The sequence below is a fragment of the Hylobates moloch genome, unplaced genomic scaffold (genome assembly GCF_009828535.3).
Source record: "Hylobates moloch isolate HMO894 unplaced genomic scaffold, HMol_V3 SCAFFOLD_1, whole genome shotgun sequence".
NCBI classification, from domain to species: Eukaryota; Metazoa; Chordata; class Mammalia; order Primates; family Hylobatidae; genus Hylobates; species Hylobates moloch.
The window spans coordinates 11,512,610-11,539,792 of record NW_026652276.1 but is presented as its reverse complement, the minus strand read 5'-3'; the positions used below and the strand labels follow the sequence as shown (position 1 = coordinate 11,539,792).

Genomic DNA, 27,183 nt, shown 5'->3' with positions numbered 1-27,183 from the left:
ACAAGAGCAAGCTAATCCAAAAGCTAGCAGAAGACAAGAAATAAGTAAGATCAGAGAAAAATTGAAGGAGATAGAGACGTGAAAAACCCTCCAAAAATCAATGAATCCAGGAGCTGGTTTTTTGAAAAAATTAATAAAATAGATCACTAGCCATATTAATAAAGAAGAGATAGAAGAATCAAATAGAGAGAATAAAAATGATAAGGTGGAATATCATCACTGATCCCACAGAAATACAAACTACCATCAGAGAATACTATAAACACCTATACACAAATGAACTAGAAAATCTAGAAGAAATGGATACATTCCTGGACATATACACCCTACCAAGACTAAACCAGGAAGAAGTTGAATCCCTGAATAGACCAATAACAAGCTCTGAAATTGAGGCAGTAATTAATAGCCTACCAACAACAAAAAACCCAGGACCAGATGGATTCACAGCTGAATTCTACCAGAAATACAAAGAGGAGCTGGTACCATTACTTCTGAAATGATTCCAAACAATTGAAAAGAAGGGACTCCTCCTTAACTCATTTTATGAAGGCAGCATCATCCTGATACCAAAACTGGGAAGAGACACAACAAAAAAAAGAAAATTTCAGGCCAATATCCCTGATGAACATCGATACGAAAATCCTCAATAAAATAATGGCAAGCTGAATCCAGCAGCACATCAAAAAACTTATTCATCATGATCAAGTCAGTTTCATCTCTGAGATGCAAGGTTGGTTCAACATACACAAATCAATAAGCGTAATCCATCACATAAACAGAACCAAGACAAAAACCACATGATTATCTTGATAGATGCAGAAAAGGCCTTCGATAAAATTCAATATCCCTTCATGTTAAAAACTCTCAGTAAACTAGGTATTGACGGAACATATCTCAAAATTATAATAAGAGCTATTTATGACAAACCCACAGCCAATATCATATAAAATGGGCAAAAGCTGGAAGCATTCCCTTTGAAAACCAGTACAAGACAAGGATGCCCTCTCTCACCATTCCTATTCAACATAGTATTAGAAGTTCTGGCCAGGGCAATCAGGCAAGAGAAAGAAATAAAGGGTATTCAAATAGGAAGAGAGGAAGTCAAGTTGTTTCTGTTTGCAGATGACATGATTATATACTTAGAAAACCCCGTCATCTCCACCCCAAAACTTCTTGAACTGATAAGCAACTTCAGCAAAGTCTCAGGATACAAAATCAATGTGCAAAAATCACAAGCATTCCTTTACACCAACAATAGGCAAGCAGATAGCCAAATCATGATGAACTCCCATTCACAATCACTACAAAGAGAATAAAATACCTAGGAATACAGCTAACAGAGGATGGGAAGGACCTCTTCAAAGAGAACTACAAACCACTCCTCAAGGAAATAAGAGAAGACACAAATGGAAAAACATTCCATCTTCATGGATAAGAAGAATCACTATATTGAAAATGGCCATACTGCCCAAAGTAATTTATAGATTCAATGTTATTCCCATCAAACTATAATTTCAATTTATAAAAATTTATTGAGACTTGTTTTGTGGCTATTGTATGGTCTATCTTGGAGAATGTTCCATGTGCTGATGAGAAGAATGTAATCTTCTGTAAATATCTATTAGGTCCATTTGTTCTAGAGTGTAGTTAACATCTATTGTTTCTTTGTTGACTTTCTGTCTCAATGATCTCTCTGGTGCTGATAGTGGAATACTGAAGTTCCCCACTATTATTGTGTTGTTGTCTATCTCTTTTCTTAGGTCTAGTAGTAAATGTCTTATGAATCTGGGAGCTCCAGTGTTAGCTACATATAAATTTAGGATTGTAATATCTTCCTGTTAGATTGATCCTTTTATCATTATATAATGACCTTCTTTGTCTTTTTTTACTGTTGTTGCTTTAAAGTCTGTTTTATCTGATATGGGAAAAGCTACTCCTGTTTGCTTTTGGTTTCCATTTGCATGGAATATCTTTTTTCACCCTTATACCTTGAATTTATATGTCCTTGTGTGTTAAGTGAGTCTCTTGAAGATAGCAGATATTGGGTTTGTGATTTTGTATCCATTCTGCCAATCTGTATCTTTTAAGTGGAGCACTTAGGCCCATTTATGTTGAACATTAATATCAAGATGTGAGATACTGTTTCAGTCATCATGTTAATTGTTACCTACATACTTTGTTTTCTTCATTGTGTTATTGTTTTATAGACCTTGTGAGTTTTATGTTTTGAAGAGTTTGTATTCTGGTGCATATCAATATTTTGTTTCAAGATTTAGAACTCCTTTTGGCATTTCTTATAAATCTGGTCTAGTAGTGACAAATTCCCTCAGCATTTGTTTGTCGAAAAATGACTTTATTTCCCTTCATTCATAAAACTTAGTTTTGCCAGATACAAAACTCTTGGCTGAGAGTTATTCTGTTTGAGGAGACTAAAGATAAGACTCCAATCCCTTCTAGCTTGTAAGGTTTCTGCTGAGGAAGCATGTATTTTTCATACTTGCAAATAGTAAAGATTTCCCTGACTATTACATCAATAGGTTTCAGGGCAAGGGCAGATGCTTGCTAGAACTGAGAAGCCACTGCTCAGTTGGGGCCATTTTGGCAAGCTTAGACAAAATCTTGAAGCACAGTATTTGTTGGGAGCAAAGAGGAATTTATAAATTCCAAAAATTACCTGTACCTATCAAAAGAAAACTTTGGAGGTCTGAATGTCAAGTTTTCCTATAAGTCATTGGTAGTGAACACTCAGTAAATGACAGAGAGTATGTTTCCTCCAGCCTAGGGAAGCAGTGGGGTGGGGGGCCAGGAAGAAGAGGCCAGGGAGTGGAAGTGCAAGCAGGCAGATATGACTTTCCTTCCAGGCCAAACTCCAAGATTGAGGGATGCTGGGAACAAGCAGAAAAATTAGAGGGATTTCCAAAGCAGTGATCCTCGTGTCCTAATTCATGTTTGGGAGCTGGGACAAGATCCCTTCCCAGGCTGGCTCCCATAAAGGTACAGAATCCAAGAGAATCCCCACTGACTGGCATATCTTAAGCCCTTTGTAAATAATTTTGAGTGAAAGAATAAAGAAAAAGGGGCCAGGTGCAGTGGCTCACACCTGTATCCCAGAACTTTGGGAGGCTAGGACAAGAGGATCACTTGAGGCCAGGATTTCAAGACCAGCCTGGACAACATAGCAAGACCTGGTCTCTACAAAAAATTTACAAAATAAAAAAAGGAAAAGGGAAAAAGAAGGGAACAGAGAAAGGGAAGAGGGAGAGAATACAGAGAAGAAAAAGAAAAGTGGGATGAAGCAGAGGAACCAGAAAAATGCAGCTTTTTTGTTTCTTATTCTGCAAGTAACACAGTTTGTGCACTGGAGTAGACACATGCATGCAGGCATGCAAGCAAGCATGGGTTGACTGATGTAGCTCTGAACACTCTATGACTCCAAATCTAATCCAGTTTGGAACTGAAAGTCTGAATCCTGCTTGGGGATTTAGGTTTCTTGTGTCTATTCTTCTGGGCTCTGACCCTAGACAGGAAACAATTCTAATCTCAAAATTGTCTGATGCCTCACGTCCACCTCAACCCCATTCCCTCCCTATGGTAAGAGAAAAGAAGACTAGGTATAAACCAAGTTGGTGTTAGGTTTGCTCTTCCTTTGTTGGGGAGTCTACTGATGGGGTGGCCTAGGGGACAAGGTTGGGGCTGGCTGTGCTCCAGGCACATGTGGCTGGAGAGGAGGTCTTGCCAGCTGGTCAGGTGAGGGGCCCAATAAACACCAAAGGAGTAACCACTTCACTTTTCTTTCTTACCTCTTGGGCGTTTTTTTTTCTGTTTTCTTTTTGAACTTGACTGGCCATATTCTTTTCTCCTTTTTTCTAAAAAAGAAAAAAACCCACATCTTTTATGGCTACGAATATTGATCTACAAACCTGCAATGTCAATACATTTTTAAGTAATTTTTTTCCTGTTTCTCCATGACTTTGAGAAGGCAAGAAAACCATGTGACCTATGTGAAAAAAGTACTCCATTTTACCTGGAAATTGAATTTGGGGATTGAATAAAGATGGGTCAGGAATATACTAGAGAACTAACATTTAAAATACGTCATTAAAAAAAATTTTTTTTTGGGACAGAGTCTTGCTCTGTTATGCAGGCTGGAGTGCAGTGGCATAATCTCAGCTCACTGCAATCTCCACCTCCTGGGTTCAAGTGATTCTTGCACCTCAGCTTCCTGAGTAGCTGGCATAACAGGTATGCACCCCCAGGCTAACTTTTGTATTTTTAGTAGAGATGGGGTTTCACCATGTTGGCCAGGCTGGCCTTGAACTCCTGGCCTCGAGTGATCCTCCGGCCTCAGCTTCCCAAGGTGCTGGGATTACAGGCATGAGCCAGCACGCCTTATTAATTTTAAAATTAATAAGCAGTTTTTCAAGACTAGAAAAAGATTGTTAGAAACCATGGATATTAAAAGGTTTCCTAGCCAAAATTCAGGGCCAGAAATTATACAGTTAAGAGATAAACAGATTTGAATGTTTAAAAAATTAAAAATATACAGAAGGAGGAGGACTGAAAAAAAATGTTCACAGTTCAAAAAACACCCCGACACTATTAAAGCAAAAACAAAATTTAAATATACATAACATATAGAAGGTTAATATCCTTATTAGATAAAGCAAAAGATGAATGGTAATCTAGGAAAATAAGCAAAAAAATAAGTTAAAAATGCTCAAGGAGGAAATGAAGATGCCGAATTTATTTAGAAAGCATCTCTACATTACTAATAATCAAAGAAACTCATTGTTTGGATGTTAAGGATACCTAAACATTTAAAAAGTTCTATTACATCCAGCATTGAGGATGTAGGAAATGAATACTCATATATTGTTAAAGGGAACATAAATCATTATGTTTTCTGGACAGCAAATCGGTAACATGTATCATTAAGATATAGATTCTAACCAAGTAAGCTTGTGTTTAAGAATCAATTCTAAGGAAATTATTGGACAAGCGTGCAAAGATATAAATACACACAAACCTGATTTCTATTTTCATATAAAAATAAGAAACTGTCCACTAGTAGGTGATTATTTAAACAAATTGTGGTGAATCATATGTAACGTGCCATGTAGTTAAAAAAATAGATAACATTGATACAGAGATGATACACAATGAAAAAAGTGATTTATAGAATAGACTATATAGTATGAGCTTATATATAAAAAGAAAAATGTATGCATACTTATACGAAAATAAAGTGGGGGAAGCAGATTAAATAGATGTTTAACTTTATGATTTATAATTTTCTTTTTCTTTGTTCTGAGACAGGGTCTTACTACATTGTCAAGCTGGTTTCAAACTCCTGGGCTCAAGCAATTCTCCCACATTGGCCTCCCAAAGTGCTGGGATTACAGGTGTGAGCCACCATGCCTAGCCTGATTTACAATTTTCTACACTGAAAATTTTATTAGGAATATTGTATCACACAGGACAGGGTAGGCTGTGCTGCAGTAACAGATGAAACCAAATTTTGGTGGCTTAACATTGAAAAGTGTATTTCTCTATCACACGAAGTTCTCTGTAGGAAAATAGGACCCTCTGTAGGACTGGAAGTCCTCTGTAGTCCTCTGTAGAGCCCTCCAGGGCCGCTGTCCTCTATGTGGTAGGTCATGCTGCTTTGGCCTTCTGGCGCCTCCCTCTTCCACACACTTCCACAGGCAGGAAAAGAGTGTGGAGAGCTGCAACGGGCTCTCACATGCTGTGATCCAGAAGTGACACCCATCTCTCTGGCTTATTTGCCAGAGCTAGTATAGTGTAGCTGCCTCCTGCAAGGGGGATGATAATGGAGCTTTCCAAGTGTCTGGGAAGGGGAGAAGAATTGGAACTAGAGGAGGGCAGTCATAATGTCCACCATAAACATGGGCAGGGTGAGCACTGCTAGTTGTTCTTCTTTCTCTGGTCTCCCTTTTTCTTTAGTAATAAAGCTCCTGATTCTGAGCCCCTTATTCTTATAGATTAAAGATTACATTTCCCAGCCTCCTTTGAAGTCAGGTGTGGCCATGCAACCAGTCCTGGCAATAAAATGATGGCAATTTTTTTTTTCTCTTTTGAGATGGAGTCTCGCTCTGTTGCCCAGGCTGGAGTGCAGTGGCGTGATCTTGGCTCACTGCAACCTCTGCCTCCCGGGTTCAAGCAATTCTCCTATCTCAGCCTCCTGAGTAGCTGGGATTACAGGTGCACACCACCAGGCCCAGCTAATTTTTTTTGTATTTTTAGCAGAGATGGGTTTTCACCATGTTGGCCAGACTGGTCTCGAACTTCCAACCTGAAGTGATCCACCCACCCTGGCCTCCCAATAGCAAATTATTAATGACAGCAAATTACTATCTGTGACCGGAAGCATTTAGGGTCCTTCAGTGGAGGAGGTGTGCCCTTCTTTGACGTTGTCATTTTCTCTTTAGCTGGAACATAGACATGCTGGCTGGACCTCAGTGAAGGGGATGCCACATGCTGAGGATGATGAAGCAACAAGCAAGAATAAGCCCAGGACCCTACAGTGTATGACACCAGCTCTTGACCACCTACCTCTCTTGCTTTACTTGCTTTAGCTACTATTATTATTATTATTTTTTTTTAGTGGGGTGAGGTTTGCTGTCACACACAGCAACATAATCCTCTTTTTTTTTTTTTTTTTTTTTTGAGACAGAGTCTCGCTGTGTCACCTAGGCTGGAGTGTAGTGGTGTGATCTTGGCTCACTGCAACCTCTGCCTCCTGGGTTCAAGTGATTCTTCCTCAGCCTCCCATGTAGCTGGGATTACAGGCACGCACTACCACGCCCGGCTAGTTTTTGTATTTTTAGTAGAGACAGGGTTTCATCATGCTGGCCAGGCTGGTCTTGAACTCCTGGCCTCAAGTGATCCACCTACCTCGTCTCCCAAAGTGCTAGGATTATAGGCACGAGCCACTGTGCTGGGCCAGCAACATAATCCTAATGGTGACAGCACACTGCTTTTAGAAAAGTCCAGGAACTTTTCTATGTTGAGAAAAAGTGAAATCATGATTTTAAAAAGCATAACGCTTTTTCTGGCTTGGATGTCTTTTATGGCCTAGAATGGCATAATAACAGTAAGGTAACAGCAATCCACACCACAGAGACCAAATAGTTTCTTCTTTATACTTATACTCTGCCCTGGGAGATTTTCCCAGAGAGAGTTTATTTCTATTATCCATAGGATCTTGGAAGTAATGAGAAAGTAATTTTTTTTTTTTTTTTTTTGAGATGGAGTCTTGCTCTGTCGCCCAGGCTGGAGTGCAGTGGCGCGATCTCGGCTCACTGGAATCTCCGCCTCCCAGGTTCACGCCATTCTCCTGCCTCAGCCTCTCCGAGTAGCTGGGACTACAGGCGCCCACCCCCACGCCCGGCTAATTTTTTGTATTTTTAGTAGAGACGGAGTTTCACCGTGGTCTCGATCTCCTGACCTCGTGATCCGCCCGCCTTGGCCTCCCAAAGTGCTGGGATTACAAGCGTGAGCCACCGCGCCCGGCCTAGAAAGTAATTTTTGAATAAGCAGTTTTCTATTTTGGGCAATAGTGAATTGACAAAGGTTTGACAGTATTCTTTCTGCCCCTTCCTTTCTATGGAGAACGATGGCTCCTGGAAAGAGTTCCTGGGGACCAGGTTGTTAATCCTGTAGCAGCCAGCCCTTACCCAGGGGATCCTGAAAAAAACCCATTAATCCTTTCCATGTCTTAATTTCCTCATCTGCTAAATTGGAATAAGTCATTCAATCTTCTCCAAGGGTGGTTGTGAAAATAAAATAAAATTAACCACGAGAAAAGTTGAAATACTACTAGATAAGCCAGGGCAATATAGGAGAAACTGTTAAAATGATAATTTAGATTTTAAGGTGGTAAAATTTAATCCATTTTTCCTGACAATAATTAGATATTTGTTGTTTGAAAATCACATTTGTCATGTGAGAGTTCTGTGATTTTTGTGACAATGACCATATCACCAGCAAACAGACGGATATCCAGCTGTTTTTGCCCCCCTGAGGATAGTGGTATCAACTCACTCCAGAAATGTGAATAATGGTAGCGATGGTGAGGGGTGAATTAACATGCACAATTTTACCAGCACATGCCCGCAATTCCACCAGTTGTACATGCTCAGTCATAGTGTTACATGTGTGTTTGTAATGAGTTTTTCGCTTCTCAATTTTCTCAGAAAGGCCACATGAGAAATATGGAGATTGGAATTCTAGGAAAAAGCTTGATCCAACCCATGGGTTGGATCAAGCTGTACTTTGGACAAGCTGTACTTTCAGTACAGTACCATGAATATACTTAGGACACTCATTCTCAGTAATGGTGATACTGTTGCCAATAGTGGAAAAACTCATTCTTGAGTGCTGAGAAAAATCTTATAAAGCGCAGATATGCATACACACATATGGACACATTACATAAAATGGACATACATTTGTAGTAAATATCATGGGAAGGGTCTTGATTAAGAAAAAAAATCCAGAAGGGCTCTCTAGCACAGTGATAATGAAAAAAAAAAAAAGAAAGAAATATTGCCTTAGTGTAAAACAGCTCTGAATTTAGATTCCTGGTGACTGTACTCTTGAGACCAGCGATCTCCAAGTTTTACCTTGTGTGACCCTTCGTGGTGTGCTAGGCGTCTTCTGGGACCTCTTTCCTTCATTCATTTCTGAAGCGCCATCAATGATCTCTGGAAAATGAAAGATCTTAGTAAATGCTCCTTGGGAAGCTCCACGGAGAATCTCCCAGAGACCCAGGAAGGCCCTTGCACACTCTGAAGTTGAGTCCTGGAGGCCCCAGGTCTTACCCTCCTAAGAATGCATCTACCAAGAGATTTGGTGCTGCTCATGACACTGTGCCTGTCTGCCACTCAGGGGAGGAGCTGACCAGAGTTGGTTAGCAGTGGTTACTCTACCAATGGAGACATCCACAGTGTGGTACAGCCATCTGAACCCCTTGGCCACAGTCTCTCAAAGTAAGGTCTGTGAGCCCCTAGGGGGTCCCTCAAACCTTTTCAGAAAATTTGCAAGGTCAAAATCATTTTCATAATAAGATGTTATTTGCCTTTTTCACTATTTCAACCTTTGTACAGATTGAGCAAGAGCAATGGCAGATAAAACTGCTGGTGCCTTAGGACACATCAAAGCAGTGTCCCCAAACCTCAGCAGGAATCACTGCATCCTTTATTGCCACCTACTCACTGTACCAAAAAAAATAAAAATAAAAGCAAGATTCACTTGAGAATGTTCTTGGTGAGCCAGTAAAAATTATTAATTGTATTAAATTTCTACCCTTGAGTACATATCTGACATCTTAATATTCTATGTGAAAAACTGAAGAGCACATATAAAGCACTTCTATTGCATCCTGAAGTACCACAGTGGCCCCAAGAAAACACTTGTGTGATTGAGTTACAAGCTCACCGTATAATTCCAAATGTATATTTTCCAAACAGCTGTACTATTATAAAATCTTGCCTTAGTAGAAGGTCCATTCAAAATGCAAGATGGATTAATGTATTTTATTGTAACAGAGTATGAAGTTAATTGATATGGTTTCAAATTTTACATTACAACTAATATTTAAGAAACTATCACTTGTTGAGTGTTGGTGTAGTATTAAAGGTGAATATCCACAGATATCTCAAGACTGTTAAATTACCTCACCCTTTTAAACTAGAAATCTGTGTGAGGCCAGATTTTCTTTCTATCCTTCAATCAAAGCAACATATCACAACTGAATGCAGAAACAGTTATAGGAATCCAGCTGTCTTTTTATAAAGCTCACTCACAATCAAAGAGATTTGCACAAATATAAAATGATGTCACTCGTTTCACTAATTTTTTTTTGTTTTAGAAAATATATTTACTTTTCATAAAATAATGTTACTTATGTTAACAGGCAATTGGTTTATTATTGTTACTTTTAAATGAATTAATATTTTAAAATTATTAGTTTTAATTTCTAATCAGGTACATGTAGATAGACATAAACAACATAAACAGAAGCCCTTTAGGGTCCTCAATAATTTTTGAGAGCATAAAGGAGTCCTGAGACCAAAAAATTTGAGAGCTGCTGCCCCAGGCCACAGCTGTCCCTGTGAACATGTGTTTCTTCCACAAAACTTTTCAGATGCAACAGATGCTTGCTCTCTTTGTCCCTCTTGTTATACCCCATCCTCATTCTCTGTACTTTTTCCTTTTACTATTGACTTTACATATCTACTTAACCCTGTACCTGCTTCAGGAGAAACCCTCCCACATTGAGCCATTCAAATGGCAGATTCCATCATCAGCCTTACCCTCTGATCTGGACGTTCGGGCACATTCAGTTCTCGCCTTTTGGGCCCTTGTCACTACCGTGGAGTTCCAAGTTGAGTCATCTTTCTTTTGAGGAACCTGATCCACCCTTTTGAGCTTCTTTTGGATTCCATGTCTAGGTGAGGCTGTCCCTGGACCAAATAATGACTTGTTAATAATTTAAACTGGGGTCTTCAGTGAGCCTCCTACAGTCCCAATCAGTGACTTCCCTTCTCATGCCCCTAACTCCCACCCTTTCAGATCTCTGTACCCCTGTACCTCACTTTTCTCCTGCTATTTCTCTATAATTATATCGTTCTTCTTATGTGTACCTTTCTTTGCCTCCGCAAATTACCATCTGCTTTCACTCCTGGTATGACTTGTTGCAATCAACTAGATAAAGCTGGGGAAATCCTAGAGCTTATTTCCTGATTTTCGTTTGTGTCGGCCTGCACCACGAGGTGGCCACACAGTCTCCTCTAGGTGGAGAGGAGGTGTCTTATAAAGCACCTCTCCAGGTTCCCCCACGGCCCGTGTGTGGTGCAGGAGATTTCCAAAAGTTTCTAGGTGACTTCAGTGGGCAAAGTGCAAGGTATTAGAAAAACTGAGAGGCAAGGACCCTGCCAAGAAGGCGGCTACCATGAGGGAGAGATGGAAGGTGAGGCTGAGACCCAGAGGAGGTGCAATGCCAGAGGTTGCAGAGGTAAGTTTGCTTCATTGTGGAAAGAGAACACAGTTTTCACTGGCTGTTGACTTTAGAAGCTGATCCCACAGGATGACTACTGTCTTGTTGAACAAGAACGTTTCTCTGCAGGTTAGAAAGGACACAGAGTGTGCAGCCATGCCTCCCACACGCAAGGGCGGTGATATCCGCAGGCCACTTCCGGAGGAAAAGGCATGGGTGAACCCTTAACAGGCGGCGGAAGCGAAAGCCCGGTGGGACCCAGGGCTGGCAGGAAGTTCAAACACGGAAGTTACTGAATGTTTATCCAGAAGAGGTGGGGCAGCCTGATAGAGCCTAAAACTTGCCTTTCATTGTCAAGTTTAGGGTTTTTTTCTGCATAACTAAAGGAGGGTTTCAGAGATGAGAACACTTAACAGAAAATACGAGAGTGCAGTATGTATATTTTCAGCACTACTATATGTATTTTTTCTCTTACAATTTTGAAACATCTTTTTATGTGTTTTGTTTTTTAAAAAATAAAGCTGATTAATTAAATGTAAAATAATATGACTCTTAAAAATATCTCTGTTGGGCTGCGGGCAGGGAGGAATGGGGAGTTGTTTAATGGGTACAGGGTTTTAGTTTTACAAGATAAAAGAGTCCTGGAGATGGATGGTGGTGATGGTTGCACAACATTGTGAATGTATTTTAATACCGTTGAACTATGCACCTAAAAATGGTTGAGATGATAAATTTTATGTCATGTGTATTTTACCCCAATAAAAAATTGGAAAATGGGAAAAAAGAAAATGAAAAGCACATCATCTGTCACATTTAAAATAAAATGGTTCTTTTAAAAAACCTGAAAAATTTCATTTAAATACAATATGAGGAAAGGCAAATCTGGAAGGGACTGGCGTCTACTCCTTTCGGTAGCCTGGCAGAGAGATGTCAAAAGGTCAGAGTTACCTCAACAGAACTGACCACCTGACACTGACTCCAGAGGTTTCCCCTCTCTAACAAAGTCACTTCTCTGACCAGGGAGTGTTCATAATTGTATAGTTGCATAGACATTCCCTGTCTCCCTAATCCTATAATGTGTAGAGCATTGTGAGAGTGGGCATCTCAGTACTGGGCTGCTGGCCATGGGGTGTGCAGAGTACGTATGTCTGTCCTAAATGTGGGATAATAAGAATTTGGAGGGCCGGGCGCGGTGGCTCACGCTTGTAATCCCAGCACTTTGGGAGGCCGAGGCGGGCGGATCACGAGGTCAGGAGATCGAGACCACGGTGAAACCCCGTCTCTACCAAAAATACAAAAAATTAGCCGGGCGTGGTGGCGGGCGCCTGTAGTCCCAGCTACTTGGAGAGGCTGAGGCAGGAGAATGGCGTGAACCCGGGAGGCGGAGGTTGCAGTGAGCCGAGATCGCGCCACTGCACTCCAGCCTGGGCGACAGAGCAAGACTCCGTCTCAAAAAAAAAAAAAGAATTTGGAGAATTGTATTGGAAATTTCCCTCCAATAACCTTTAGTTTGTATCTACACCATGTGGTGCCCATAATGTCTATGACCCCTTTTCATAACACAATAATAAATTCATAAACTATCCTTTGTCAGATCATTATTCAAATTTTGGGTTACAGAAAATATGGTTTCTTTCATTTGTTTTTCATTAAAAAAATAATCAGTAGCTCATTTGTGCCAGGACATTACCATCTAGCCTAGAAGAGACACATTATATAAGTAATTACAATAGAGTATTTGGAATCTTCCAAAAGAGCCAGTGCTGGGTGCTGTAGAAACTGTGGGACCAGCTTGGCTAATTTAGGGGTCAGAGTATGCATTCCTGAGATAGACATAAGCCAACACCACTGATGAAAAGGAGATAACTAAACATTTATGGGGAGTAGTGTAGGTTCAGAATATGCATCCAAAAAGAATAGCATATGCCAAGGATCAAAGGGGAGAGAAATGAAATGGGAAGAAATGAAAGTTCAGAGTGGTCGACTGGAGTTTTGAGTGGAAAGAGATATATTAATAGTTGGAGGGTAAGGCATGCATTAGACTGGATGGAGCTTTAACAATCACATTAAGGACAGTGAACATTACCCTAAGCGTAATAGGAAGCCATGGACAAGATTTAAGCGTGGAAATAAACTAATTAGATTTTGATGTAGGAAAGAAGAGGGTGAACCAATAGACCTTGTCAATATGCTAATAGAGTTCAGTTAGTCACGGATGACTAAGGTTTTTGCTTGGCACCTGGGTAGATTAAGTTCCTCATTTCAAGTTAAACAAACTACAAAAGGCTCCCAAGGGCCTGTGAAACCCTACATAATCTGATTCTTGTCTACTTTTTCACTTTCTACCACCTTCTTTCTTCATCATCGCCAACAACACTGGTCTTTCCTCTCTGCCTCAGGTTCTTTGCACTTTTGAGTCCCTCTACCTGGACCATCCGATCCAAAGTGACTCCCACCCCAACCTGCAAGTCACTATTGTAATCCTACCCATTATTTTCTTTCATCCTGTCATCAGTACTTGAAATTATCTTGTTTATATGCTTTCTAGTTTATATTCTTTCTTTCCCCCAGCCAGGATGTAAGCTCCATCAGCTTTCCCCTTTGTTTTTTGTTCACTTTCTTACTTTCTCTCTTTAAAAAAAAAACCTGTCTTCAGCTTTCAGAATGGGTATATACAGTTAGTGCTCACTGCATATTTGTTGGAATAAATGTCTGAATGGTACTTAGAAGACTAGGTTTTTGGTGAAGAAGGTGAATTTAATTTCAGGCATATTGAGACTGTAGTGTCAATGGGAGACTTGCAAACAAAGATGCCCAGTGTGCAGTTGGCTATGTGTTTCTTGAAGACAAACCTGAGTTGAAGATGTAGAGTTGGGAGCCATCAGTGTAAAAGTGGTAATTGAATTTGTGAGAGTGATTGACAAAGCTCAGGAGTGTGAGTTGAATAACCTGACTAGTTTACAATAAACCAAAGAGGCCCATAGAGAACACACACAACATTGTGAGAGGGCATTGACTAATAAGTAGAATTGGGGAGAAAGCAGCTTTTCTCTCCTTCCTGCCTAGGAAGGTCACTTACTTTTCACAGAATGGAATAATTTCTCTTAAGTATCTTAAAAAGACACCAGCCCTGTGATTTTGGACATGGGATCATACTAAGGGTAAACTAAGTCAGGGAAGAGGAGCTTTAAGCCATTGTCTTAGGCTGCCATCTATTGCTCTGTTTCCCTTTACAGCTAGAGTTGTCTACATATGTTATCACCTCCCATTCATTATCCTCCCCACACAACTGGCTCCTGCCTCCATCATCAAAATTTTTCTTAAATTTTCCAGTGATTCTTTGTGACCAAACTCAAGGCCCTCTTCTCTGAATTTATCTTAGTCTCTCAGTATAGTCAACCATTCCCTCTTGGCTTGCTAACATGTTCTTTCTTGGTGCTCCTCTGTCTTCACTGGTCTTCACTGTCTCATTCCCTCAGTCTGCCTTGCTAGATTCCTCTTCCACTGGGATTTCTTAGAGCAGGGCTAGGTCTGTGGTTCTCTTTTCTTCTCCCATAGATCAGAATACCTTTATTTTATTGCTAACTCATGTATATACATATATCTGGTCCAGATATTATGTATTATCTGGTCCAGATTTTATATACATATATATATATGTATATATATCTGATAACTCATATATATATATGGACCACACTTTTTCAATGAGTGCCAAATTGCCATATTGTGGGGAATATAACTTCCTGATTTCTCAGTGTTCCTGTAAAAAGCCCTAGCCGCGGAGACATAGAAATGTATACAATATAAATATAGGAAATACTTGCTTTCACTTCCCCAGAAACATTTTCCTCTTCACATACCATGAGAATTAGAGCTATAGCTATTTTTCTAGTTAATTACTCTGATCTAAAGGGATAATAAAACTTCTCTTATCTCCTGAGATGGCCAAATGGGTTCACCCAGGACTAGCTTCCTAGGTTAAATCCTAAAGTACCAGGAAAACTGGAGTGGTCTTTCCGTAGGTATTTATATATCACAAGGGATAAAGCCCAGAACTTGGAGACATCTTTAGGTTGTAAAAGCCAGCAACACCTGGAGTTTCTCTGGCCTTTGGAAAGATGCATTTAAATTCCAAAGGTTAGGATGGGGACCTTTGGAATCAGGATCTTTTCCATTTTATCTCAAAGCAGCAAAGTTTTTTCTTTTCCTTTCAGGAGGAGAGGATGATGGCTATCACTCTCAAGTATCTAAACAGAAAAATCCATCATTCTACATCCCTTATACATGAGTTGTAGTCTATTTTGAATAGAAAGATTCCATTAGCTCTCTTAGCATTGCCTTTGAGTTTGTGTATGGGAGACAGATGCTGCAGTGTTGCTCTGGCTGATGAGCTGGTTGTGAATATCAGTAAAGAATTATTTTCCCTGACCCAGATACCTTGTGTTCCTGCAGCACTCATATATATAAGGAGATACCAATGCAAGTGGAGTAACATCTCAGACCCTTTACAGTTCTTGACAAAACACACATCTATACACAGCTGCGTAGATGGCTAGCAGAAACCTCTAAAGGAACAGGTCAAAAATTGAACTCTAAGAGTTATCCCCCAATGTATTTGCATCTTCCCTCAGCAGTGGGCATTACCACTTACTCGTTCAAGCCAGAAATTGAAGAGTGGGCCTTGATTTTTCTTTCTTTCTCATCTGTAGCTAATGATATGTCAAATCCTGTCAACAATACCTGCAAAACTGATCTTGAATTGGCACTCTTCTCTGCATCTCCACTGTCAGATCTGAATCCAAGCCACCAAGAACTCTCATGGCATCTGCCCCAAAATGGCTGCCCTGCCTCCATTCTTTCCCAGCTCCAACTCATTCTTTACACCGTAGCAAAATTGAGCTTGCATTGTGTCACTTCACTGACTAAATCTCTTCAATGGCTTCCCATTGCATTTAGAATAAAATTAAACCCTCCACAGCTTGATCTATAAGCCCTGCATGAGCTGTTTCCAGCCTCCAGCTTCCTCTTGTACTCGCATCTTACCTCTTGGGAGGCTTTTTTTCTTAGGTCTCTTTTTTGGAGTTGACCAGATACATCTTTTTCTTTTCTTTCCTAAAAAGAAAGGATACTGTTTTATAATTACAAACATTGATCTCCCAATCTTGTATGTCAATGATATTCAGCTTTTACTTTTGGCCTTCAAACCACATTGCTAGGAGGTCATTGGTGACCTTAGATGATGCTACTTCAGGGAGTAATAGGGGAAGAAGGATTCTAAAATGACAGAGGAAAAGGAGAAATGAAGAAATGGAGACAGGGAGTCTAGGTAGCTCATTTCTAGAAGTTTGGTTGTGAAATGAAGGAGAGAGCTATGGAAGTAGTTGAAGTGAGATGAGAATCAAGGAAAAGCATTTTTAAATGAGCTATGATACAGGTAATGCAGACTCTTGTGTGAGAGATACTGCTGTAATGAATACTTGAGAGAGAAGGGATCATGGATACTATTAGATGAGGTGGAAGGATTGTCTTAGAAGAGAAGGAGGGAACTCAGAGAGGAGGGAGACAGATGTAGTTAGGGTTTGTAGGGCTAGCAGCACAAATAAGGGGATTCTCATCTGATATCTCCTTATGGTGCAGGAGGGAAAGTCATTGATTGAGCAAAAAGCAGCAGGTGAGGGGGTCAGAGGTTTGAAAAATAGGGCTTGAGGTTTGAAAGGATTATTGCAGGAAGTAGCATTGTCACACAGTAAGGAGAGATGATTTGTGCTGGAACCATGAAGACCAGTGAGTGCACTCTGCCCTGCTGTGGAACTCTCTCCAGCACTGCTGGCTTTCAGATGCAGTATACAGGAAATAGGTAAGTAGGGTGTTCCAAGACTTGCCAGAGAGTTCCAGGAAAAGGCAGAGAGGAAAAGCAGGTTTAAGATAATGGCAATAGGTTACTGAAATGATGAATCTTGGACTGTGAGTTAGTGTCAATCTTAAAAAGCTGGGAAACAAAGAAAAGCAGATGAAGGCTTGGAAGGAGGAACGGCCAGTGGACTGGTGATCCAAATGAGGTTGAAGGACAGCTTCAGACAAATAAATAAGAACAGACAACAACAAATAAATAAGAACAGAAAAATAGATTTTTGATTCTTTTTTTTGTTAGAATCGGGCTGGGAAAGAGTGATCAGAGGTTGAATGATAGCTATAGAAGGAGAAAAGCTCAAGGATAGGTATCAAAAAAGGAATTCTGAAATTAACTGTTGGGAAATCAAGCCAGGTTTGAATGATGATAGGTCTATAGCTTGCCTTTGGGTATGGGAGGCCAAGAATTGGTGGAGGAAAAAGTCATGGAAAATGAGAAGAGGAAGGATTTGAGGGGCCAGAGTATGGGATAACAGAGTTGTCTGTTATCCATGTGTACCCTGAAGGCATCTAGGATGATGCTGGGACTTGAACTGACAGAAAGCCTTTGAAAGGATTATTGGGGAAATTATTGGATGATATTGATGATGAGTGAGTGAACATTTTAATTGAATGGTTAAGCCTCAAAGGAGAGGATCGGGGAGGAAGGGGCTGGATGGGGTCAGTAGGCAGCAAAGGGTGGACATCTAAGGGGCCTCTCACCATGAGGTGTGAGTGATGGGTGGCAGAGAATGCCTAGCCATGTCTTAAGAGGAAGTGGGTTCCTCTCTGGGGAACCAACTTTCAGTTAAAGAGGGAAGTGCAATTAACACTCTAAGAAGTTGTGAATATAGGAGATTGATTTTTTCAGAACAGGCAATTCCAATGGCATATTTCAATATCCCCAAATGCCTTCTGGTTTCCTGATAATTTTCATAAAGGCCTTTTTGGAAGATGCAGTGAACGGAAACTGCAGAAACAAACTGTGTGTGGCATCAGGACCGTGGTCACATAGTAGTGCTCTTGACAAGATACAGTCAGAAAAACAGAAAGCAACTCTGAATTCACCCTTCTGACCTCTACAGAAGAAAGGCTTTTCTTACCTTTCTTGTTTGGAGGTGTGCTGGACACCTCCTGGGGCTCTTCTGCGTCATTTGGTTCTGGAGAATTATCTCTTATCTCTGACAAAAGAAATATAAGTTATTTCAGAGCTCAGATCCAGTGAAGAGAAAGTGCTGAGGGAAGTCAATGGAAGAACTAGAAAAGTAGAAAGTACATGCAGCTCAGGGCTGGGAATCTGCTCGCCCTAAGAATTCCCTGGCTCTGTCTTGATTTTTACCAACTTGTGGTTATTGTTACCTGTGCGACCATCACAGGGAACTAGGGCACAACTGCCCCACAGCAGAGGCTCAGTCTGATCCTTTCAGAGAGATTATTTTATGGATGGAAGAGAAGTGAGTGAAGAAGGTGCAATGAATGGAAATTGCAGAAATAAACTGTGCTGAGTATCATAGCTGTGGTCACATAGTTGCTGCTCCCAGCAGCCCTTGCTCAAGGAAGGAAGCTGAGAGTGGAAAGTGGTGACATTGAAATCTGATGTCCACGATGAAGGGGAATGTCTTTGCTGTATGAAAAATACATCTTATTGCTTTGACGTCTGTGTATGGATATTCTTTAACTGCTCTATCTGCGGTTATTTTACTTGGAGAAATAGTGAAGAAGGCTAAGTGCCTCATATATTTCTGTATACAAGGATTGTTTGAGGAAAGCAGGAGCTAGCCTGTACTTGCTTGCACCTGTTAACAGCAAAGATATATAAAGCTCTGCTAGTTTTTGCTGCACAAAGAAAGAACTTGAAGCCATAACAAATAAAGGCTCATCTCACATGAAGCTGTCACCTTTTTCTTTACACACTGCTATGAGATTGGTCTCAAATGCTGGCCTGCTTAGGAATAGGTGACTGAGGCAGGTGGCAAGCAGTCATTAGACCTTTGGAATAATTTATTGCCTTTCAAATTATATTAGTAATATCAACTCTTTAAACTCCAAATGATATAGAAATGACCAGGGTTGAAAGCGAAAATTCCCCACAGTCAGGTTGGGGCTTGGAAGGAGGACCATCCATGTCTGCTGCACCAGTTCACTATTAGGGCCGCACAGTGTTTTTGTTCACTTGCTTTGCATGTTGACAAAGCAGTTTTGAGCACTACTTTATTGATGTGGCCTCAGAAGAGTGGCTCTGTCAAACAGTCCAGCCTGACTCAGTTCCCTGTGCTTTCCCCTGGGGTTCCTGCCACAACACTTTGTGGCAGGTGAATGTTTCCCTTTCAGGTGCTTTGTGGCATTTGGAGTCCAAACCTACAGATACTGGTGGGGCTCTGTCCATCATCATCATCCGTGGCCCTATCCAAGTCTACCTTTTCCAGATTTGCCTCCTTTGCCCTCCCCAGGGACTCTGTATCCGTTCAGAGGTCAGGTCTCCCGGCCTGTTCAAGTTCCGAAGTGCTGGGTGAACTGGAAGCTGGGCCAAGATTGCTGTTGAGAGGCAGGAGGAGAGCCCCCTCCCTAGAAGATCCACATGGCTTTTCCTCTCAGTAGACACAGAAACAAAGGTAAGCTTTTAGGTTGACCAAACCAAGATTAGCTGGCATAGAGCCCAAGGGAGAGTGGGGCATCTCTAGAGGGTCTTCTTTATCTTTTATTTGGGGGATCAGGTTGTCACTGGCCACTGAATGGAGGAAGAAAAAGTTTTAGATCTCGGGAACAGCAAGCAGGGACCAGAATGAGGAGGAAAGAGAATGCTCTATTCCAACAAGTAAAAATGACGGGGTAACTGAGCAACCAAGGCCTGGGGAAGGATGGCATAGAGTGGGAAGGTAAGCAACCATTCACTCTCAATTAGCCACTTGTTCTTCCATTGCTGTTAGCTTCCTGATTATACTAAGTTTTATGGATGGTAGGTATTAGAGGAGTTGATGAAATATTATTTGGATCGAAGAGGACCCCTCTTCTCAGTACTGGAGAGCTCAGAATCCATGATAGCATTTTTGACAATGCCCAATATGATACCATTCTTATATTTAATGTAATCAAACTCCATTATGATGACGGTTTGGGGAGGACAAGTGATACCATTTTAGAAGCTAAATATCAGGTCTAGCAGACCTTTAAACATTTTGCCATCTTTTCTAGTAATTTTGATAACATTGTTCTTAGAATCCAAACCATACAAAAATGAAGAATGTTGAAACTCAAAGGCCCCCATAATCAGGTGGGGCTGAGGAATCAGCTAAGGGTCACTAGTGTGAGTGTTATGCAGGTTACTTGTCAATTCAGAATGGTGTTTTGGTTGTTGGTTTGTTTTGCATTGCTGCGTCGGTGAATTGGCCCCTTCTGTTTCTTTTCCTTTGTATTGCCCAGTTCTTTTTCCCAGGGTTCCCACCACAGCCTCTTGGTTGGCAGATGCATGTTCTCCCTTCACGGGCACCTTGAGCTAAGCCGTATCAGCCCCAGTCGGTGTTACCTTGCACAGTGCTAGGGAGGAGGCTCGGCATCTCTTCTGAGTCTTCTTCCTCATTCATTTTGGATGTTAACTTGTCATTGGTCACTGAAGGAGGAAAGGAAATTATTACACATTACAGGGAATGGATGTCAGGGAGGAGAGTGAATGTTAAAAGTGCCTGAAGCAGATAGAGCATCTAGGCACAAGGACAGAGGGTTGGAATGATCCAGGAGTCAGAAGCAGGTGTTCTAGACTCTAGGTCTTACCCACCCTCCTGGCAGTGCTCATAATCCCTCTTGAAAAGGGTTGTGTATGGGTAGGTGGGTGCAAGAGAAGAACTAGGACAATAAAAGTCAAGCTGCTGGGATTGGAGGCAACATGGCACAGGCACCTTAGGCTGAGGCTATATGGGTGTTGGATGGGATCTGTTTCTCACCTGAAGTGCTTCTTCCTTCCTGGATGAGTCCAGGGAGAGGCAGGACAGGGTCAGATGGGCTGGGCGACTCACTCAGGATCTCATCACTTTGCTGCGAGGATGTTCCAGGCTCACTGACTCTTGGCGCACAGGGTGAACAGCTTGGTTGAGGGGGTTGTGGTGTGGGCAGTGCCAGTGGGGTATGGAGGGAGCTTCCTTCTGCTAAGCCAGCTGGGGCTTCAAGTAGGATTGGTGTGTCTCTGCTCTGCCATTCATAGGAAGCACCAACTGGGATTGGTGAAGGGACACACATCAGTACCCTGGAGACTCAGAATTACTTGGGGAAGGGGATTTCTTAATACATGCCTTCTAATAGGATGGGGGCATGGAGTTATTCATTGTCCCCCAAGTACAGAGAACTGATTCATTGTCATCGTTATCCATGTGTGGCCCCTTTCTATTTTATTTATCTGGTTTGGGCATTGAGTGCTTCAATAACTGCATCTAAGCCCTGATCTAATACCAAAATGGTTTCACACATAAAAGTTGAGTTTGGGTTTGCACCCAGGGATTTAATTTTCTTTAATCTTGGTGTCATATAATTTAGTCAATAATGAACATGCTATAATTTTAAAAGAGGTCTCTGTTTTAATAAATAAACAGATCATACTTCCCTGAAGCAAATAAGAGAAAATAAAAATTCCTTAGCAGGATGTATTAGGACATTTATATTCTGGTTTCTGCTCACTTCTGCAGAGTCAGCTTCTGTGCCTTCTGTTGTACCCTGTGATCTGGTCACACCCAGGTTTCTCTCCCATCCACAATACCCCAGACCCTTGGCTTTCCGCATGCTATTCCCTTGCATGGCTAGTGCTGGGTTTCTCTTAAGATTCTTCTCCATCATTTATTTCAGAAGTAAAATGGTCTCAACCAGTGAATGGAAAAAGGAAAGTAACTTCAAATTTTGGAAAGGGATTCAGAACAAAATCGTCAAGTTGAAGATCCTGGAAGATGACTGAAGCTCAGCCAGGTCAGGGGCACATCAGTGTGTGGGTCCCCATGGCTCTCAGATGTTCTTAGCATAGCCTTTAAGGCCATGCCTCTCCTAATGTTGCCCGGATGCTGCCAGGACAGTGGGCCCTCTGTAGCTGCCCCTACCTGGAGGTGGACTTGCCCCTTTCACTGTCCGTTTAGCTCAAGAAATCATCTCTTCTTTTAGGGGGAAGCCTTTTGATGGTGAAGTGTCAGAGAGCAAAGGAGGAACTGTCAACAATGATGATTCCACTAATGAAAATATCACAATCCAACGTGAGCTGGTGGCCCTTCGCTTGTTGTTCTGAGGTAAGTGAACATATGATTTGGCCACAGTGTTTTTCTTCCAACCTAAAATGACTTTACTGCCTGCTCTCTTTCCCTGGCTGCTTTCTTCCAAGCTCTGCCACTGTTCTTTTTCCTACTCCTTTATTTATCCAATCTCTTTTCTTTCTCCATGTACTTCATGATCCATTCTTTCTCAGACCCTCTCTTTCTGTGGCTATGTCTGCGATTCCCTCCCTTTCTCTGTAGCTACCTTTTTTCCCTTCTCTAGCTTTACAGTCTGCCTTCCAGCTGTCCTTGTCTGGACTAGTGGCAAAAATCTTGGGCCCTGGTATTGGGAGACCCAAGTAGGACTCTTGCTCTGCTTCTTAACCAACAATTAATTTTGGGAAAATTACCTCTGGGCTTTCATTTCTCTGTCAGTCAAATGGGGATAAAAATGACTTCAAAGGGTTGTTTTAAAGATGACATGAGATAATCAAATAAAGTGTTTGAGACAATGCACCAAAAAAAGATACTTACTATTATCCATCCTTATTCTTTTTTCTTCCTCCCTGACTCTCCTTTTCCTTCCACCAGACCTGATCTCTGTAACTTTGCATTTCTATCACCTTATGCATTCCCTATAGATTGTCCAGTATGCCAAATTCTATGATTTTTTCCAAATTCATAGAACACGTAAGAAATTTTTATGTCCTCTAGAAATTCATTTTAGAGAGTTGGGATCAGCTTTAGCAAGGGGCTGCTCCTGCAGCTGTACTAATGAGAGAATATGGTCCATTCCTCCCCAGAGAGAAAGCGGGGGATTAACATGCATATTCCACAGGGCTAGAAGTAAACCCAGACTTTTACCATAGCAACTTTTTAAATGCAAAAAGCAGTTGAGAAATCTCATTACCACGTTTGAAGCTTCTGTAAATCGTCACCAGATTGGGATATTCACGCAGGTTAATTTGACTGAACAATGTCACCAGAAGAGACAGGTTAAAAGTCCTCTCCAGTTGGGTGAGAATGTTGTGCACGACTCTGGATACAGGGACCAAATTTCTACAGGCTTCCAGAGATTCCTTTAAAAATGGAGTGAAGGTTTTTATAAATGACTATAAAATTGAATGGGAAGTTATACATTTATGGTTTTCTAAGTTTTAAGAAAGCTACCTTACTCTTTTAAGAAGAAATTTAACATAAAATGTATAGTCACATTCTCTAAGGTAGAGCAGTCACAGTTTTACATGCTTATTTTTGGAACTTTATACATATTTGGATGACTAGCAACAAAAATAAATAATTTAGCTTTCTTAAAGTAAGTCTATATTCTGAATCCAACTTTCAGGCACATTTGAGATAAGAGAGAAATTTGAAGGAAGGAAAGTGGAGTTAAAGGATGCTACTATGTAATTGATTCTTTAAGGCCCTGGGCAGGATACTTCAGCAATGATTCTAGTGATGGTCACAGAGGCAATTCTGCTGGTTGCTTGTTAGCCTCTGCTCAGTCTCTCCCTGTGTCTCTCAAACTTGAGATGGCCTGAACGGATTCCAGCCACAGAGAAGTCACCCTGAGAATTTTCCTTGCTGAGAGGATGGACAAAAGGAGAAATATGGCAAGATGGAACTGATTGCAAATACTTATTGAATATCTGCTAGGCTTGGTCAGTGAGTCTTTGAGTACACAGCACTGAATAAGACCAACATGGAGCTGCCTATATTTGGGGGGCAGGGTTGGCAGTGTCAGGTGGAGAAGATGAGCATTAATAAACACAAATAAATACCCATTTAAAGTTGAGAGTAGTGTTATGGAGGGAAAGCATAGATTGCTATGGAACTGAATAACTAAGGGGTCTTAATGAGATGAGTGGGCCAAGGAGATGTCTCTGAGGAGCACTCTCTGGGCTGTGATCTGAAGAGGGCGTTGGGGCCAACCGGACTAAGACTAGGGGAAGATTGTTGGCACTTCCCTGAGTCTAGGGCTCAATAAATGCTTTTAAAAACCAAAATTATATAAAAATAGGTCCACTTTTGTCCACATAGCATATCTCCCAGTGCCTGCCTGTCTCACGTCGGAATGCACAGTGAGCAATATAAGCTGTTATAAATTGAGATGATGCCTGTAGTGAGTTGAATGGTGCCCCTCTCGGCCAAGATATATCCATCCAAAATCTGTGAATGTGAACTGATTTGGAAAAAGTGTCTTTGCAGTTGTAATTAAATTAAGGATCTTGAGATAAAATCATCTTTGATTAGGGTGACCCTAAATCCAAGTGTCCTCAGAAGATTAGGTAGAAGACTCAAAAGAGAGGTGATGTAGAGATGAAAACAGATTAGAGTGATGCATCTACAAGGCAAGGAACACCAAGGATTTCCAACAGCCACCAGAAGCTAGGAGATAGGCAGGGATCGGATTCTCCTCAGGGCCTCTGGAAGGAACCAACCCTGTCAACAACTTGATTTTGGACTTCTGGCCGCCACAACTGAGAGAATATATTTCTGTTGTTTTAAGCTACCTGGTTTGTAGTCATTGTTACAGCAGTCCTTATGACACCCTAGAAACCAATATAGCCCCTATGACACCCTCTCTCCTAACCATCCCCACCTTCTGTGATAATGAACATGCCTGGGCTGGGCCTTCCAAACTCTGGAAGCCGTGGTGGTTTGTGGTTTGAGACCTTACTAATCAGGCATACTTAGTGGGGGCTGGGTTGCCATGGAAGGGTTCAACATGACTCACCATGTACATTCTGTTAGTGATGATGGAGTTGTCTAGGAGGCTTTCAAAGAAGGGAAATGGCTTGTGTATGGCATAGGCGATCCCCAGCTTCTGGTGCATGAAGTGCTGAAAAAGAGCCTCTTCCATGGCTCTTGTCATGGTGAACATCCTATGGAAAGAGCATGATAAAAAATAGAAGCAAAGGCTGGGCATGGTGGCTCATGCCTGTAATCCCAGCACTTTGGGAGGCCGAGTGGACCACCTGAGGTCAAGAGATGGAGACCATCCTGGCCAACATGGTGAAACCCTGTCTCTACTAAAAATACAAAAATTAGCTGGGTGTGGTGGCGCATGCCTGTAGTCCCAGCTACTTGGGAGGCTGAGACAGGAGAATCACTTGAACCTGGGAGGTGGAGGTTGCAGTGAACCAAGATTATGCCACTGCACTCATGGGCAGATCTAAAGGTAGGCATTCTTGTCCGAAAGGCATCCTTAGTAGCCTGCAAAGCAATGTCTGCCTAAGAGGCTCATGGGTATAGGAAACAATGACAATTCCCAGCAACAATGGAGGCTGAGAGTGACTGAAAATGTAATGACAGAATCCCAAGGCGCTGCAGGTAAACATAAGGAAGATATTAAAAGTAGCTAATATGTATAGAGTGTTTCCTGTGTGCCAGACTTTCTTCTAAGGGTTTCATATGCAGTAACTTATCTGATCTTCATAAAACCCTTGTGAAATGGTTCCTATGACTACACCTGTTTATACTGTTGTGGACACTGAGACATAGAAAGGTTTAATAATTTGCCCCAGGGTTGCACAACTCGAGAGTGGAAGAGCTGGGAGCAAATCCTGATTCTAAGCTTAGAGTCCTAACTATGTGTTCTATGGCCACACTGATCTGGATTAAACAAGATGACCTGGGCTGCAGCTGAAGCCATTAACTAGCAATGCTCATGCAACAGGGACCACCCTAAAATGGGTAGAGTCCGGCTGGAAACCCGGTAATATTTAGAAACTTTAACAAACCACTCCCAATCTTCAACACAAATGGGCCAAGCATAAATAAAATCATGAGGGCTGAGAAAGGCATACTTAGTAAAAGTGACTTAACTGACTTGTTCAGTGCAACCATTTCATATCTCAGACATGTGCCTTTTCCCATGCCCATGCAGCATGTATTAAAGACTGGCCATTTATGGACCATGAGGAGATATCAGTAGGTTATAATGGGAAGAAAGTTTGCAAATGACATTCTTGACAAATTGTCAAGAAAAGGAAAAGCACTAACAAAACATTCAATCAACTTGGGAGTTTTTAACAAACAGAACAAACATGGATTCCACTTTTCCAACTTCATTTTGTGTTGAACAGAAAACTAAATTGTAATGAACAACTGTTTCCGGGGATTTAATGCCGATGGCAGATTAAGCATCCTAGTTTCTTTCTCCTCATTCCCCAATTTTTTTAACTTGGCAGAAAAAAATACTCATGAAAAGAATAATCCGCAATAGCATTGGAAAACAAGAAAAGATGCCATTGAGAGTCTGTGATGGTGAAGAAGTCTTGGAAGAGAGAGAACAGATAGGAGAGAAATCTACTATCCACAATATGCATAGGGGAAGGAGATGGTGCAAAGATCAAGTGCAAAGTCAGAGAAAGTCAGAATAAACATATATTAAGAAGAGGAAACGGTCTTGGGGGCTCCTTTTAGAACAATTCATTATACAGCAGCGCTCAGAACAGGAAGTCTGGAGCTTCCTCATTCTTCATCTGTCATGAGTCCCAAAGATGAAAGGGAGGCACAGAGAGGTTTAGTAACTCACCCAAGGTATTCAGTGGCAAAGCAGAGCTTGTCTGACTCTAAAGTCCTGTTTCTTTCTATGCAAGATACTACATCTCATATATGACTGTCCAGATTTTTATTATGTAAAGAGATTTTGCAAACAAATAAGCAAAAGACAAACATCCAACTCAAAAATAAAAAAGCAAAGTACATGAACAGAGAGTGATAAAAGAATAAGCCAAATGTGCAATGAATATACGATAAGCATGTTAACTAACTAGTAGAAAGCACAAATGAAGGTCAGGCATGGTGGCTCATGCCTGTAATCCCAGCACTTTGGGAGGTCGAGGCAGGTGGATCACCTGAGGTCAGGAGTTTGAGACCAGCCTGGCCGACATGGTGAAACCTGTCTCTACTAAAAATACAAAAATTAGCTGGGCGTGGTGGTGCACACCTGTAGTCCCAGCTGCTCAGGGGGCTGAGGCAGGAGAATCGCTTGAACCTGGGAGGCGGAGGTTGCAGTGATCTGAGATGGTGCCATTGCACTCC

The 27,183-nt window shown here is 41.3% G+C and overlaps 1 protein-coding gene across 1 annotated transcript in view; it reads right to left on the bottom strand.

Moving 5' to 3' along the window:
* SP110 (SP110 nuclear body protein) overlaps positions 1-27,183 on the bottom strand; it is a 50,795-nt gene that overhangs the window by 22,383 nt on the left and 1,229 nt on the right. Inside the window, 9 exon segments of the mRNA XM_058437642.1 lie at positions 3,801-3,866; positions 8,646-8,726; positions 10,338-10,487; positions 16,067-16,135; positions 18,016-18,093; positions 20,436-20,519; positions 20,851-21,117; positions 23,045-23,213; positions 24,872-25,019. Of these exon segments, the coding sequence (XP_058293625.1) occupies positions 3,801-3,866; positions 8,646-8,726; positions 10,338-10,487; positions 16,067-16,135; positions 18,016-18,093; positions 20,436-20,519; positions 20,851-21,117; positions 23,045-23,213; positions 24,872-25,018 (1,111 nt within the window). The 5' untranslated portion in view covers position 25,019.